This window comes from Lethenteron reissneri, chromosome 22 (assembly GCF_015708825.2).
Source record: "Lethenteron reissneri isolate LAM-NWPU_2019-01 chromosome 22, ASM1570882v1, whole genome shotgun sequence".
Taxonomy (NCBI): Eukaryota; Metazoa; Chordata; class Hyperoartia; order Petromyzontiformes; family Petromyzontidae; genus Lethenteron; species Lethenteron reissneri.
The window spans coordinates 15,531,411-15,548,622 of NC_083800.1; the positions used below are offsets into that span (position 1 = coordinate 15,531,411).

The 17,212-nt window shown below is 52.2% G+C and overlaps 1 protein-coding gene across 1 annotated transcript; it reads left to right on the top strand.

The window, feature by feature from the left end:
- The first annotated feature begins 1,532 nt into the window (after positions 1-1,532).
- Positions 1,533-14,733, top strand: LOC133345425 (insulin-like growth factor 2 mRNA-binding protein 3-A). The gene is made up of 2 exons (XM_061556153.1): positions 1,533-2,659; positions 14,645-14,733. Exons 1-2 carry the CDS (start codon positions 2,482-2,484, stop codon positions 14,707-14,709), a joined length of 243 nt encoding a protein of 80 aa, XP_061412137.1. The 5' UTR covers positions 1,533-2,481; the 3' UTR covers positions 14,710-14,733.
- The last annotated feature ends 2,479 nt before the right edge of the window (positions 14,734-17,212 follow it).

Consider the following 17,212-nt stretch of genomic DNA (forward strand, 5'->3'; position numbering starts at 1 on the left):
AGTGCTTGTTGTTGCTGCTTCTGCTCGTGGTTGGTGGTGCTGGTGGTGCTGGTGGTGGTGCTTGTTGTTGCTGCTGCTGCTTCTGCCCGTGGTTGGTGGTGCTGGTGGTGGTGGTGCTGGTGGTAGTGCTTGTTGTTGCTGCTTCTGCTCGTGGTTGGTGGTGCTGGTGGTGGTGGTGCTGGTGGTAGTGCTTGTTGTTGCTGCTGCTGCTTCTGCCCGTGGTTGGTGGTGCTGGTGGTGCTGGTGCTGGTGGTGGTGCTTGTTGTTGCTGCTGCTGCTTCTGCCCGTGGTTGGTGGTGCTGGTGGTGCTGGTGCTGGTGGTGGTGCTTGTTGTTGCTGCTGCTGCTTCTGCCCGTGGTTGGTGGTGCTGGTGGTGCTGGTGCTGGTGGTGCTGGTGCTGGTGGTGCTGGTGCTGGTGGTGCTGGTGGTAGTGCTTGTTGTTGCTGCTTCTGCCCGTGGTTGGTGGTGGTGGTGGTGCTGGTGGTAGTGCTTGTTGTTGCTGCTTCTGCCCGTGGTTGGTGGTGGTGGTGGTGCTGGTGGTAGTGCTTGTTGTTGCTGCTTCTGCCCGTGGTTGGTGGTGCTGGTGGTGCTGGTGGTAGTGCTTGTTGTTGCTGCTTCTGCCCGTGGTTGGTGGTGGTGGTGGTGCTGGTGGCAGTGCTTGTTGTTGCTGCTTCTGCCCGTGGTTGGTGGTGGTGGTGGTGGTGCTGGTGGCAGTGCTTGTTGTTGCTGCTTCTGCCCGTGGTTGGTGGTGCTGGTGGTGCTGGTGGTAGTGCTTGTTGTTGCTGCTTCTGCCCGTGGTTGGTGGTGGTGGTGGTGCTGGTGGCAGTGCTTGTTGTTGCTGCTTCTGCCCGTGGTTGGTGGTGCTGGTGGTGCTGGTGGCAGTGCTTGTTGTTGCTGCTTCTGTCCGTGGTTGGTGCTGGTGGTGGTGCTGGTGGTAGTGCTTGTTGTTGCTGCTTCTGCCCGTGGTTGGTGGTGGTGCTGGTGGCAGTGCTTGTTGTTGCTGCTTCTGCCCGTGGTTGGTGGTGGTGCTGGTGGTAGTGCTTGTTGTTGCTGCTTCTGCCCGTGGTTGGTGGTGGTGCTGGTGTAGTGCTTGTTGTTGCTGCTTCTGCCCGTGGTTGGTGGTGCTGGTGGTGGTGGTGCTGGTGGTAGTGCTTGTTGTTGCTGCTTCTGCCCGTGGTTGGTGGTGCTGGTGGTGGTGGTGCTGGTGGTAGTGCTTGTTGTTGCTGCTTCTGCCCGTGGTTGGTGGTGGTGGTGGTGCTGGTGGTAGTGCTTGTTGTTGCTGCTTCTGCCCGTGGTTGGTGGTGGTGGTGGTGCTGGTGGTAGTGCTTGTTGTTGCTGCTTCTGCCCGTGGTTGGTGGTGGTGGTGGTGCTGGTGGTAGTGCTTGTTGTTGCTGCTTCTGCCCGTGGTTGGTGGTGCTGGTGGTGCTGGTGGTAGTGCTTGTTGTTGCTGCTTCTGCCCGTGGTTGGTGGTGCTGGTGCTGGTGGTGCTGGTGGTAGTGCTTGTTGTTGCTGCTTCTGCCCGTGGTTGGTGGTGGTGGTGGTGCTGGTGGTAGTGCTTGTTGTTGCTGCTTCTGCCCGTGGTTGGTGGCGGCAGCGGATGCGATTTTCCGCGCATTTTTCGGGAGCGATTTTATTTCGAGGCGGCGCTTCAGCCGCGCAGCCTCCGCGTGGCGGCTCGGCGACATTTTACTCGCAGGCGGCTCCCCTCCACCACCACCATCACCACCACCACCACCATCATCACCACCACCACCACAGGCAGCCGCTACATCTCTTCTCCTCTTCATCAACATCGTCCACCACCAGCAGCACCACCACTACCACCACCAACAACAACAACAGCAGCAGCAGCAACAACCGCGCTTCTTCCATCTGCCCCGTCGCCAGCTAGGGCTGACCTCGGTCGCTCGACCATCAACAACAACCACCATCAACAACAACCACCATCAACAACAACCACCACCACCAACAACAACCACCACCGTCTCTTCTGTCGTCGAGCACCAGCAGCGAGGCGGAGTTGACGACGCTGGTGGTGGGAGGATTGTTGGGGGGGTCGGGGGTGGGGGGTGGGGGGACGACTTCTTCCCGGTCAACAACAACAACATCACCAACAACAACATCACCAACAACAACATCACCAACAACAACAATCGTCTTTGTTGTGCTCGACCTGAGCGAGTGGAGTAGTTGGGGCGAGTCGTGGTCGTGGACGAGTTCCTCTCGGGGTGCCCTTGGGGGAGAGGGGGGTGCTGGTGGTGGTTGTTGTTGTTGTTGATATAGTTGTTGTTTAAATAGTTGTTTAAATAGTCGTCGTAGTTGCTGCTGCTGCTGCTGTTGTTTATAACGCCGCCGCCGCCGCTGCTGCTGCTGCTACCGTCAATTATTGAATCAGTGGACGACTCACTCCAACAACAACCACCACAACAACCACCACAACCAGCACCACCACCACCACGTGTAGCAGTAAGGGGGGTAGCCATGAACAAGTTGTACATCGGCAACGTGAGCGAGTCTGCGGCGGCGTGCGACCTGGAGTCGCTCTTCTCGGAGCGGCAGCTGCCGTGGCTGGGCCACTTCGTGCTCAAGGCGGGCGGCTTCGCCTTCGTCGACTGCCCCGACGAGACGGGGGCTCTGAGAGCCATCGAGACCCTCTCGGGTGGGTTGGTGGCAACAGCAACAGCTGCTGCAGCATGATCAGCTGCATCATCATCAGCATCATCATCATGAGCATCACCAGCAGCAGCATCACCAGCATCATCATGAGCATCATCATCATGATGGCTCTGAGAGCCATCGAGACCCTCTCGGGTGGGTTGGTGGCAACAGCTGCTGCAGCATGATCAGCATCATGAGCATCATTATCAGCATCATCATGAGCATCATAATTATGAGCATCATAATCATCATCAGCAGCAGCATCATGAGCATCATCATGATCATCAGCATCATGAGCATCATCATCATGATCATCATCATGTGCATCATAATTATGAACATCATAATCATCACCATCATGACCATCAGCAGCAGCAGCATCATGAGCATCATCATGATCATCATCATGATCAGCATCATCATCATGAGCATCATGATCAACACCATCATCATCATAATTATGAGCATCATAATTATGGGCATCATAATCATCACCATCATTATGACCATCATCATGAGCATAATCATCAGCATCATCATCATCATGAGCATCATCATCAACACCATCATCATGAGCATCATCACCATCATCATCATGAGCATCACCATCATCATGAGCATCATCAACACCATCACCATCATCATGAGCATCACCATCATAACATCACCATCAGCATCACCAGCAGCATCACCATCATGAGCAGCAGCATCATGATCAGCATCATCTGTTAAAGGTGTATACACACACAGGACAGTATACACCGCCAGGCGAACACGCTGGTGGTTCACTTACACGAGCGCTACTCACAGGTCAACACAACATCCATCATCATCCACCACCCATCATCATCCACCACCACCCATCATCATCCACCACCACCACCCATCATCATCCACCACCACCCATTATCATCATCCACCAACCATCATCATCCACCACTCAGATCCACGTTGGTGCTCACCCATTCACTCACTCATTCTCTACTCACAGGGCACCACACCATCCACCCATCATCCACCAACCATCCATCCATCAACCATCCATCCACCAACACCCAGATCCACGTTGGTGCTCACTCATTCACTCACTCGCCACTCACAAGGCACTCCACCATCCACCCATCATCATCCACCAACCATCACCATCATCATCCACCACCCATCATCCACCAACACCCATCAGATCCACGTTGGTGTTCACCCATTCACTGACTCGCCACTCACAGGGCACCACACCATCCAACCATCACCCATCATCATCATCCATCATCATCATCCACCACCCATCATCATCCACCAACAACCATCCACCAATACCCACCAGATCCACGTGGGTGCTCACCCATTCACTCATTCGCCACTCACAGGGCACCACACCATCCAACCATCACCCATCATCATCACCCATCATCCACCATCATCATCCACCACCCATCACCCACCAACAACCATCCACCAACACCCACCAGATCCACGTGGGTGCTCACCCATTCACTCATTCGCCACTCACAGGGCACCACACCATCCAACCATCACCCATCATCATCACCCATCATCCACCATCATCATCCACCACCCATCACCCACCAACAACCATCCACCAACACCCACCAGATCCACGTTGGTGCTCACCCATTCACTCACAAGGCGTGTTAGAGACGATGCAGACCCATACACTCTCATTCACACCCATGCAGGATGATACAGAGACTCATTCACAGACATCGGCTCACAGACACACTGAGACTCGCCTATACATACATACAAACTCACATGCATCTACATACAGACATACATACAGACTCACATACATGTAGACCCACGTAACATACAGACTCGTGCATGTTTAACTCACTCACATACACACGGAACGATAGACTCATTCACAGACATCAAGATTCACTTTCAGATTCACTCGCATACACAAATACATTCACTCACGGACACAAACTCACACAGAGTACATAGCCTCACATCGATTCACTTGTATAGATACACAGCACAGACACTCACTGATGCAGCAGTAAGGACACACAATACAGATTCACAATCTCAAAGACACACCAACACGTGCAGTTATCATTCTCACGTAACGCACTTGAAACATAAACTCGTCCAACATGTAACTCTAACACATCCTCACTCACATGCTTATCTCTCTCTCTCTCGTGTACACACAACACACACAGCACACAACACACACAACATACATAATACACACAACACACACACAACACACATAATACACACAGCACATAACAACACACAACACACACAGCACAACACACACACAACACACATAATACACACCACACACAACAACACATAACACAACCCACAACACACATAACACACAACACACACATAACACACACAAAACACACGACACACATAACACAACACAACACGCAACACACAACACACACAACACACACGCAACACACGCAACACACACAACACACACACCACACAATACACACACACAACACACCACACAACACACACACAACACACAATACACACAACACACACGCAACACACATAATACACACAACATATAACAACACACACCACACACACAACATACACACAACACATCGCACAACACATCACACAACACATCACACAACACACACAACACACACACAACACCACGCGTAGTCAAAGTCGGCTTTCCATTGGCTAGAACGTCGCCTCTTGGTGTGCGAAATGTGAGAATCTCTGTGACGTTTAATGAAGGAGGCCTCGCTCGTGTTCATGTTTGCGCGAGATGTTGGGGACTTAGCCGCACAACACACGGACGATGGTCCCTCTAGTGATGGTGGTGTGGTGGTGGTGGTGGTCCTGGTGTGGTGGTGGTCCTGGTGTGGTGGTGGTGGTCCTGGTGTGGTGGTGGTGGTCCTGGTGTGGTGGTGGTCCTGGTGTGGTGGTGGTGGTCCTGGTGTGGTGGTGGTGTGGTGGTGGTGGTCCTGGTGTGGTGGTGGTCCTGGTGTGGTGGTGGTAGTGTGGTGGTGGTCCTGGTGTGGTGGTGGTGTGGTGGTGGTGGTCCTGGTGTGGTGGTGGTCCTGGTGTGGTGGTGGTGGTCCTGGTGTGGTGGTGGTGGTCCTGGTGTGGTGGTGGTGGTCCTGGTGTGGTGGTCCTGGTGTGGTGGTGGTCCTGGTGTGGTGGTGGAGTTGGTGGTTCGTGTGATGATGGTCACTAGTGTGGTGGTGGTTCGTGGTGTTGATGGTGGTGGAGGTGTTGATGGTGGTGGTGTTGATGGTGGTGGTGGTTCGTGTGATGATGGTCACTAGTGTGGTGGTGGTTCGTGGTGTTGATGGTGGTGGAGGTGTTGATGGTGGTGGTGTTGATGGTGGTGGTGGTTCGTGTGATGATGGTGGAGGAGTTGTTGATGGTGGTGGTGTTGATGGTGGTGGTGGTTCGTGGTGTTGATGGTGGAGGAGTTGTTGATGGTGGTGTTGATGGTGGTGGTGGTTCGTGTGATGATGGTCACTGGTGTGGTGTGGTGGTTCGTGGTGTGGATGGTGGTGGAGGTGTTGATGGTGGTGGAGGTGTTGATGGTGGTGGAGGTCCGTGTGATGATGGTCCCTAGTGTGGTGGTGGTGGTGTTGATGGTGGTGGTGGTGTTGATGGTGGTGGTGGTTCGTGTGATGATGGTTATGGTGGTAGTTCGTGTGTTGATGGAGAACAACACCCACACTGCAATCACAAGGCACCACACTTCGTAATGAACACACACACGTGAGCGATATTGTTAATATAAATATGTAGCGCATGCCTGTGTGTACACTAATGATTGTTATATACACCAGCAGTAGCAGTGTGTGTAGTGGTAGTAGTAGCAAAGTGTGTGGTAGTGTGTGTAGTGGTAGTAGTGTGTGTAGTGGTAGTAGTGGTAGTAGTGTGTGTAGTGGTAGTAGCAGTGTGTGTCGTGTGTAGTGGTAGTAGTAGCAGTGTGTGTTGTGTGTAGTGGTAGTAGTAGCAGTGTGTGTTGTGTGTAGTGGTAGTAGTAGCAGTGTGTGTTGTGTGTAGTGGTAGTAGTAGTGTGTGTGTAGTAGTAGTGTGTGTAGTAGTAGTGGTAGTAGTAGCAGTGTGTGTAGTAGTAGTGTGTGTAGTAGCAGTAGCAGTGTGTGTGTGTGGTGGTAGTAGTGGTAGCAGTGTGTGTTGTGTGTAGTGGTAGTAGTAGCAGTGTGTAGTGGTAGTGTGTGTAGTGGTAGTAGCAGTGTGTGTGTAGTGGTAGTAGCAGTGTGTGTAGTAGTGGTAGTAGTGGTAGCAGTGTGTGTGTGTTGTGTGTAGTAGTGTGTGTAGTGGTAGTAGTGTGTAGTAGTAGTAGTGTGTGTGTAGTAGTAGTGTGTGTGTGTAGTAGTAGTGGTAGCAGTGTGTGTAGTAGTAGTGTGTGTAGTAGTAGTAGTAGCAGTGTGTGTGTAGTAGTGTGTGTAGTGGTAGTAGTAGCAGTGTGTGTGTAGTAGTGTGTGTAGTGGTAATAGCAGTGTGTGTAGTAGTGGTAACAGTGTGTGTGTGTTGTGTGTAGTAGTAGTAGTGTGTGTAGTAGTGGTAGTAGTGTGTGTAGTGAGTATGTAGTAGTAGTAGCAGTGTGTGTTGTGTGTGTAGTAGTGGTAGCAGTGTGTGTGTAGTAGTGGTAGCAGTGTGTGTGTAGTAGTGGTAGCAGTGTGTGTGTAGTAGTGGTAGCAGTGTGTGTGTAGTAGTGGTAGTAGCAGTGTGTGTAGTGGTAGTAGTAGTGTGTGTAGTGGTAGCAGTGTGTGTGTAGCAGTGTGTGTAGTAGTAGCAGTGTGTGTGTAGTAGTGGTAGTAGCAGTGTGTGTGTAGTAGTGGTAGTAGCAGTGTGTGTAGTGGTAGTAGTAGTAGTGTGTGTAGTGGTAGCAGTGTGTGTGTAGCAGTGTGTGTAGTAGTATCAGTGTGTGTGGTAGTGGTAGTAGTAGCAGTGTGTGTTGTGTGTGTAGTAGTGGTAGCAGTGTGTGTGTAGTAGTGGTAGCAGTGTGTGTGTAGTAGTGGTAGTAGCAGTGTGTAGTAGTGGTAGCAGTGTGTGTAGTGGTAGCAGTGTGTGTAGTGGTAGTAGTAGTAGTGTGTGTAGTGGTAGCAGTGTGTGTGTAGCAGTGTGTGTAGTAGTATCAGTGTGTGTGTGGTAGTGGTAGTAGTAGCAGTGTGTGTGTAGTAGTGGTAGTAGTGGTAGTGTTGTGTGTTGTGTTCCCGCCATGTCCACTGCCTTTCCCCTTTTGTATCCCCCGGGCCAACTCGGCGTGCAGAGCGACAAGGGGGGGGGGGGGTGCCCCCCACTCTTAAACAACAACAACAATCACCAACAACAACAAACTATTATCTTATTCGCTTCTTAACCCACACAGCACCGACTCGCGCTAGCCACGGTTATCGCGAAAATCAGAGTCTAGTGGTGGTGGTGGTAGGGGCGTGGTGGTGGGTGGTGGTGGGTTGGTTGGTGGTAGTGGGGTGGTGGGTGGTCTGTGCGTGGCGTGTTGGTGGTGGGTTGGTGGTGGATGGTCGGTGGGTGGTGGTGGTGCCTGGCGTGGTGGTGGTGTGGTGGTGGTGGGTTGGTGGTAGTGGGGTGGTGGGTGGTCTGTGCGTGGCGTGTTGGTGGTGGGTTGGTGGTGGATGGTCGGTGGGTGGTGGTGGTGCCTGGCGTGGTGGTGGTGTGGTGGTGGTGGGTTGGTGGTAGTGGGGTGGTGGGTGGTCTGTGCGTGGCGTGTTGGTGGTGGATGGTCGGTGGGTGGTGGTGGGTTGGTGGTGGTGCCTGGCATGGTGGTGGTGTGGTGGTGGTGAGAATGCCACCACCACCACACCACCTCGGTGAAGTTTTAATTTGTCCCATTCTGTTATCGTAAATACATCGAGCTACAACAAAAAACACCGCCGTCATCCCCCCCACCACCACCACGCGATGATGATGATGATGTTCGTAGTCGGTAGCTCTCGTCCGTGTGTTTTAGTTCCTGTCGGGGGGATTTCAATTCTCTAATTCTCTAATTCTCTGGGTAAAGCCTCGAGATGAGGGTGTTGGGGGAGGCCCTCTCGTGCTGGAGTCGAACCGTGGCTTTGTCACCAATGTTGTTGGGGGGGGGGGGGGGCTCTCTTTCTGGAGTCGAACCGTGGCTTTGTCACCAATGTTGTTGGGGGGGCCCTCTTGTTGGAGTAGAACCGTGGCTTTGTCACCAATGTTGTTGGGGGGGGGTCCTCTCTTGCTGGAGTCGAATCGTGGCTTTGTCACCAATGTTGTTGGGGGGGGCCCTCTCGTACTGGAGTCGAATCGTGGCTTTGTCACTAATGTTGTTGGGGGGGCCCTCTCTTGCTGGAGTCGAACCGTGGCTTTGTCACCAATGTTGTTGGGGGGGGGTCCTCTCTTGCTGGAGTCGAACCGTGGCTTTGTCACCAATGTTATTGGGGGGGGGGCTCTCTTGCTGGAGTAGAACCGTGGCTTTGTCACCAATGTTGGGGGGGGGGGCTCTCTTGCTGGAGTAGAACCGTGGCTTTGTCACCAATGTTGGGGGGGGGGCTCTCTTGCTGGAGTCGAACCGTGGCTTTGTCACCAATGTTGTTGGGGGGGGGGGCCTCTCTTGCTGGAGTCGAACCGTGGCTTTGTCACCAATGCTGTTGGGGGGGGGGGGGCCTCTCTTGCTGGAGTAGAACCGTGGCTTTGTCACCAATGTTGGGGGGGGGGGGCCTCTCTTGCTGGGGTCGAACCGTGGCTTTGTCACCAATGTTGTTGGGGGGGGGGCCTCTCTTGCTGGAGTCGAACCGTGGCTTTGTCACCAATGCTGTTGGGGGGGGGGGGGGCTCTCTTGCTGGAGTAGAACCGTGGCTTTGTCACCAATGTTGTTGGGGGGGCCCTCTCTTGCTGGAGTAGAACCGTGGCTTTGTCACCAATGTTGGGGGGGGGGGGCCTCTCTTGCTGGAGTCGAACCGTGGCTTTGTCACCAATGTTATTGGGGGGGCCCTGTCTTTCTGGAGTCGGACCGTGGCTTTGTCACCAATGTTGTTGGGGGGGCCCTGTCTTTCTGGAGTCGGACCGTGGCTTTGTCACCAATGTTGTTGGGGGGGGGGGCTGACGCCAACCTCTGACCCCGGAACCACCCACAGCTCTCGGGGTCCTCCTCCATCCTCGCTGACCACGAGACGACGTCGGTGGTGGTGGTTTGACGTGAGAGAGACACGGGTTGTGGTGGTTGGTTGTGGTGGTGGTTGTGGTGGGGCATGGTCGTGACTGACTACCCCTGTCCTCGTGTCAGACACCCCCCCCCCCCCATCAAGCCACCATCACGCCACCATCACCACCTTCATCATCACCACCACTACCTTCATCACCACCAACGCCACCACTACCTTCACCACCACTATTTTCACCACCACCATCGCCACCACTACCTTCACCACCACCATCACCACCACTACCATCATCACCACCATCACCACCATCGCCACCACTACCTTCACCACCACCATCACCCCCACTACCTTCACCACCACCATCGCCACCACTACCTTCACCACCACCACTACCTTCACCACCAACATCACCACCATCGCCACCACTACATTCACCATCACCACCATCGCCACCACTACCATCACCATCACCCCCACTACATTCACCACCACCACTACCTTCACCACCAACATCACCACCACCACCACTACCTTCACCATCACCACCACTACCTTCACCACCACCATCGCCACCACTACCTTCACCACCACCATCGCCACCACCATCACCACCACTACCTTCACCACCAACATCACAACCACCACTACCTTCACCACCACCATCTCCACCATCAACATCTCCACCATCACCACCACCACCACCATCTCCACCATCACCACCATCACCATCTCCACCATCACCACCTCCACCACCACCACCATCTCCACCACCACCATCTTCACGTCTATTGTATGTCCTGTATATTGAACTTCTTTCGCACCGTACCTAGCCAACCGCGCTAGTCGGAGATGCGGGGGAAGGGCAACAGACCAAACATTGTTATTGTCGTCACTATCACACTACTACTATTATAATAACAATAGCAGTAGTGTTCGTAGTTGCCGCAATTCTTCTCCGCTAGAGTGTAATTCTCTATCCCCACTCGCTGCACCGCAGTGCATGTGGTGCGTGTGTGTGTACTGTAAGTTCTTTATAACAAAGCGAGAAAGTTGTACCGTGTCTGCCTTTGTTCTGCGTTTAACTTTGGTTACGTTTACGGGTTTCTCGTTTAAAGTCGTGATTGTTGTTGAGGGTGGTCACCGCCATCACCACCACTACCACCACCACCACGACCACCATCACCACGACCACCACGACCACGACCACCACCACCACCATCAACCACGATCGTCACCACGTTGTGTGTTGTGGATCTTATAGCTGAGGGACGGGTGCAAGTGTGGTGTGTGTGTGTGATGTGGGGTGTGTGTGTGTGGTGTGTGTGGTGTGGGGTGTGGTGTGTGTGATGTGTGTGTGTGGTGATGGGTGTGTGTGGTGTGTGCGGTGTGTGGGGTGTGTGTGGTGTGTGTGGAGTGTGTGTGGTGTGTGCGGTGTGTGTGTGTGTGTGGGGTGTGTGTGTGTGGATGTGTGGGGTGTGTGGGTGTGTGGGGTGTGTGTGTGTGTGTGGGGTGTGTGTGTGTGTGGGGTGTGTGTGTGTGTGTGGTGGTGTGTGTGTGTGGTGATGGGTGTGTGTGGTGTGTATGGTGTGTGTGGTGTGTGTGTGGTGTGTGCGGTGTGTGTGTGTGTGTGGGGTGTGTGTGTGTGTGTATGAGTGTGTGTGTGGAGTGTGTGTGGTGCGTGTGTGGTGGTGTGTGTGGTGTGTGTGGTGTGTGTATGAGTGTGTGTGTGTGGTGTGTATGAGTGTGTTTGTGGTGCGTGTGTGGTGGTGTGTGTGTGGTGGTGTGTGTGTGGTGTGTGCGGTGTGTGTGGTGTGGTGTGTGTGGTGTGTGCTGTGTGTGTGGTGTGTGTGTGTGGTGTGTGGTGTGTGTGTATGAGTGTGTGTGTGGTGGTGTTGGGGTGTATGGTGGTGTGGGTGTGTATGGTGTGTGTGTGGTGTGTGTATGAGTGTGTGTGTGGTGTGTGTGTGGTGTGTGTGTGGTGTGTGTGTGGTGTGTGTATGAGTGTGTGTGTGGTGTGTGAGTGTGTGTGTGGTGTGTGAGTGTGTGTGTGGTGTGTGAGTGTGTGTGTGTGTGGGATGTGTGTGTGTATGGTAGTGTGTGGTGTGGTGTGTGTGTGGTGTGTGTGTGGTGTGTGTGTGTGGTGTGTGTGTGGTGTGTGTGTGTGTGGTGTAGTGTGTGGTGTGTGTGTGGTGTGTGTGCTGTGTGTGTGGTGTGTGTGGGTGTGATGTGGTGTGTGGTGTGTGTATGAGTGGTGTGTGGTGTGTGTGTGGTGGTGTGTGTGGGGTGTGTATGGTGTGTGTGTGGTGTGTGTATGAGTGTGTGTGGTGGTGTGTGGTGTGGTGTGTGTGTGTGTGGTGTGTGTGGTGTGTGTGTGGTGTGTGTGTGTGTATGAGTGTGTGTGTGGTGCGTGTGTGGTGGTGTGTGTGGTGTGTGTGGTGTGTGTATGGTGTGTGTATGAGTGTGTTTGTGGTGGTGTGTGTGTGGTGTGTGCGGTGTGTGTGGTGTGTGCGGTGTGTGTGGTGTGGTGTGTGTTGTGTGTGCTGTGTGTGTGTGGTGTGTGTGCTGTGTGTGTGCTGTGTGTGTGTGGTGTGTGTGTATGAGTGTGTGTGTGGTGGTGTGGGTGTGTATGGTGGTGTGGGTGTGTATGGTGTGTGTGTGGTGTGTGTATGAGTGGGTGTGTGGTGTGTGTGGTGTGTGTGTGGTGTGTGTATGAGTGTGTGTGTGGTGTGTGTGGTGTGTGTGGTGTGTGAGTGTGTGTGTGGTGTGTGAATGTGTGTGGGATGTGTGTGTGTATGGTAGTGTGTGGTGTGGTGTGTGTGTGGTGTGTGTGTGTGGTGTGTGTGTGGTGTGTGTGTGGTGTGTGTGTGGTGTGTGTGTGGTGTGTGTGTGTGGTGTGTGTGTGGTGTGGGGTGTAAACCACCGGTGTCACGGTCGCGTGGAGAACAAAGCGCCACGCTTTAGACTCCCCGAGATCGATGCCCGTGCATCACGACCATCAACCAACACCACCACAATCACCATCAACCAACACCACCACCACAATCACCATCAACCAACACCACCACAATCACCATCAACCAACACCACCACCACCACCACAATCACCATCAACCAACACCACCACAATCACCATCAACCAACACCACCACCACCACAATCACCATCAACCAACACCACCACAATCACCATCAACCAACACCACCACCACCACAATCACCATCAACCAACACCACCACAATCACCATCAACCAACACCACCACCACAATCACCATCAACCAACACCACCACAATCACCATCAACCAACACCACCACCACAATCACCATCAACCAACACCACCACAATCACCATCAACCAACACCACCACCACCACCACAATCACCATCAACCAACACCACCACAATCACCATCAACCAACACCACCACCACCACCACAATCACCATCAACCAACACCACCACAATCACCATCAACCAACACCACCACCACCACCACAATCACCATCAACCAACACCACCACAATCACCATCAACCAACACCACCACAATCACCATCAACCAACACCACCACAATCACCATCAACCAACACCACCACCACCACAATCACCAACCAACACCACCACGACCACCACAACCAACCCCACCATCAACTAACACCACAATCACGACCACAATCATCAACCAACAACCACCACCACAATCACCACCACCACCACCACGACCAACGACGACGATTATCCTGGCCCTCCCCTAGGTCGACTCGGCCTCAAGTGGATGCGGTGTCAGTGTGTCGGGAGGGGGGTGGGGGAGAGACAAAGGCGGCCGGGGTTGGTTGTTGACTACCCGACCTCGTGTGTGTGTGACTGTGTGTGTGTTTGTGTGTGTCTCTACGTGTGTGTGTGTGACTGTGTGTGTGTGTTTGTGTGTCTCTACGTGTGTGTGTGTGTGACTGTGTGTGTGTGTTTGTGTGTGTCTCTACGTGTGTGTGTGTGTGACTGTGTGTGTGTGTTTGTGTGTGTGTCTACGTGTGTGTGTGTGACTGTGTGTGTGTGTTTGTGTGCGTCTCTACGTGTGTGTGACTGTGTGTGTGTTTGTGTCTCTACGTGTGTGTGTGACTGTGCTTGTGTGTGTGTGACTGTGTGTGTGTGACTGTGTGTGTGTGTCTCTACGTGTGTGTGACTGTGTGTGTGTGTGTCTCTACGTGTGTGTGTGTCTCTACGTGTGTGTGACTGTGTGTGTGTGTTTGTGTGTGTCTCTACGTGTGTGTGACTGTGTGTGTGTGTGTTTGTGTGTGTCTCTGTGGGTATGTGTTTGACTGTGTGTTTGTGTGTGTCTACGTGTGTGTGTGCCCCACCACCAACGCCGCTGGTGACGACGAATCGGTCCTGGGCCCCTTCCCCTTAGGTCGACTCAGCCTCAAACGAGCACCTGGCGTAGCGGTGTGCAGTAAACATCGCCACTGGGGAGACAAAGGCGGCCGGGCGTGGTGCTGGCCACCCACCCCCACGTGTGCTATAGTGCTGCTGTGACTCACTAACAGCACTTGCCACATCCTCCTGTTAATGGCTACACGGGGGATCTTTGTCTTTGTTGTTGTGATGGCGGTGGTGGTGATGGTGTTGTTGGTAGTGGTGGTGGTGATGGTGGTGGTGGTGATGGTGGTGGTGATGGTAGTGGTGATGGTGGTGATGGTGGTGGTGTTGGTGGTGTTGGTGGTTGTGGTGATGGTGGTGGTGATGGTGTTGTTGTTGTTGTTGGTGGTGGTGGTGATGGTGGTGATGGTGATGTTGGTGGTGGTGATGGTGTTGGGGGGTTTTGCTTGACTCTTGGTCTCTTCTTCCTTCTCCGCAGGGAAAGTGGAACTCCACGGGAAGGCGCTTGACGTGGACTACTCCGTGGCCAGGAAGCAACGGTGAGCAAGGAGCAAGCTCTCCCCCCCGTGTGTGTGTCTCGTCTCTTGTTTACTTTGTAGAACGACGTCAACAACAACAACAACAGCAGCAGCAGCAGCAGCAGGAGCAGTCGAAACACACAAACACACGCAGAATGTATAAATATCGACAGGAAATGTCGTCGCCTTCCGATGCAATTTAATGTCAACTTGTTCACTGCACGAGTTGCAATTCGTGTTTGGTTTTTTTTTCATCGATGCGGGTTACACATCGGCTGGTAAAGTTGTAAACATTTTTAAAAAGTTTGAATGTTCGGTGCAAGATGCACGTGTTTTGTCCACTCGTTGTGTATTCCCCAACCCCGTGGCGTTGCTATTTAAATGCTATTCCCATTAAGAACAGGTCCCACGGTGTTTTTATATCAGCAGTTTATTACTCAACGTATCGGATGACAAAGTGTATATTTTGTTGTTGATACTCCGTATTCGTGTACAGGGAAATTTAGTTATCAGTTCCATACGGCGTGCAGCCGTTTCACTAGGGCAACAACAACGAGAAATGTTTCTATTTGTTTGTGTTTCTGCCTTGTTGTGATGGGACTTTGTGGGATGAACGTTGAGATTGATAAGGGCACGGGGGGTGACCACTAAAGCCTGTGTTAATGGTCAGCAGTAATAAGTTAGGACACTGATAAGGGGGAGGGGGGGAGGTTGACAGGTATTGATATTTATTTTTTGGTAATTTTTGAACGGTGACACAATCTTGCACAACTGAGCCCAACCCGGAAATGTGAAAAACAACAAATTCGTTTGTTGTAGAAACGTAACAATTGTTGCTGACAGTGGGTTGAGTTAAAACTTTAGCTGACAGCTCAAGCCATAGCTTGTTGTTAGTTCAACGCGCAGTAGAGGGGGTTTGTTTGTGTCGTTAAACCCGTCACCACCCGACACGGCCAATTAGTTAATTGTCCACGTAAACAACACGTGACAATTCGTTCGTGTGGTGTGTGTGGTGTGGTGTGTGTAGGTGTGTGTGTGGTGTGGGTGTGTGTGAGTGTGTGTGGTGTGGGTGTGTGTGTTGTGGGTGTGTCGGTGTGTGTGGGTGTGTGTGGTGTGGGTATGTGTGGTGTGTGGTGTGTGTGGTGTGTGGTGTGTGTGTGGAGTGGGGTGTGTGTGTGGTGTGTGTGGAGTGGGGTGTGTGTGTGGTGTGTGTGGTGTGGGTGTGTGGTGGGTAGTGTGTGGTGTGTTGTGTGGTGTGGTGGGTGTGTGTGGGTGGTGTGGGTGTGTGGTGTGTGTGTGTGGTGTGTGTGTGTGGTGTGTGTGGTGTGTGTGTGTGGGGTGTGGTGTGTGTGTGGAGTGGGGGGTAAACCACCGATGTCACGGTCGCGTAGAGAACAAAGCACTAAACCGGTTGTGTTGTTGTTACCCGAATTGAAATGTTGTAGTGGGTTTACTCTCTCAACACACTACCCGTTAGTGCTGTACTAGTAACGAATTGGCACGTTTTGTTCCTGACAAACCCCTTACCGATTGGCAGTGTCGGGTGGCGGAGGGTTTAACGACACAACATTCATATTAACCGCGATCTCACCCAAAAAAATACAACGATTATGCGTCATCGTTGTAGTAGAGGACTCGCCCCACGTTTGGCCCTGCTGTGTCCAAGATTCGGCGTTCTCAACATCTTATTCACAAATGTAACAACAACAAATCTATTCTAGCTTCGGGGAATTGTGAAGGGTGACTCTGAGCACCGTTTAGTGTGGCAGTGTTAACATTGGCCCGTGCTTGCTTGTTAGATTGGTGGGGGGGACGAGAGTGCAGAGATTGTGCGACTCGGTTTGTGGATAAGGAACAGAATGTGGTGTGTGTAGCTGTAGTGCTAAATCATAAGGCCATAAGTTATTTTGTTTAGTTCACAAGGTTCTTAATAATTGTATCATGACACACTTTGAATGTTTTTTTTATCCTCATCGCTGAATACTGTGGTTTACACGACTCTAACGCCGAGTAAATATTGTTTAAAATATTTTTGTTATTCACAATTCCACCAGTCGCACTCAATTTAGAGCACTTGTCACAATGTGACGGGAGCGTGGTTCACTATTGTCAGGTCTATCATATTTGGAAGGCTTCAACAGTAGACCCTTGGATGCATAAGCTGCTTTTAGAAATCTAGATTGCTTTTAGAAATTGGAACTCTTAAAATGGGCAAAAAAAAGGTGATTGACACACACTGCGTTTGAACGGTACGGATCTGCTAAATGCAACGTGGATTGAGTTATTGTGGAGCTGAGACCTCTGCATCTTGTATAGAAGCAACTTCCTGAAATGTATACAGAGCACACACATACAGTATATGTCCCTATGCGAGGTCAATCAAATACACTTTACACAATTTTAAGCTGCAAAATGTACAGCCAAATTATACATTGCACGTTGTGGTACATGACGAGGTGTAGGAAACAGTCTTCAAGATGACGAATGGCTCGGTTTGCTGTACTGTGTATAGCAGTGGTTTAGGTTGT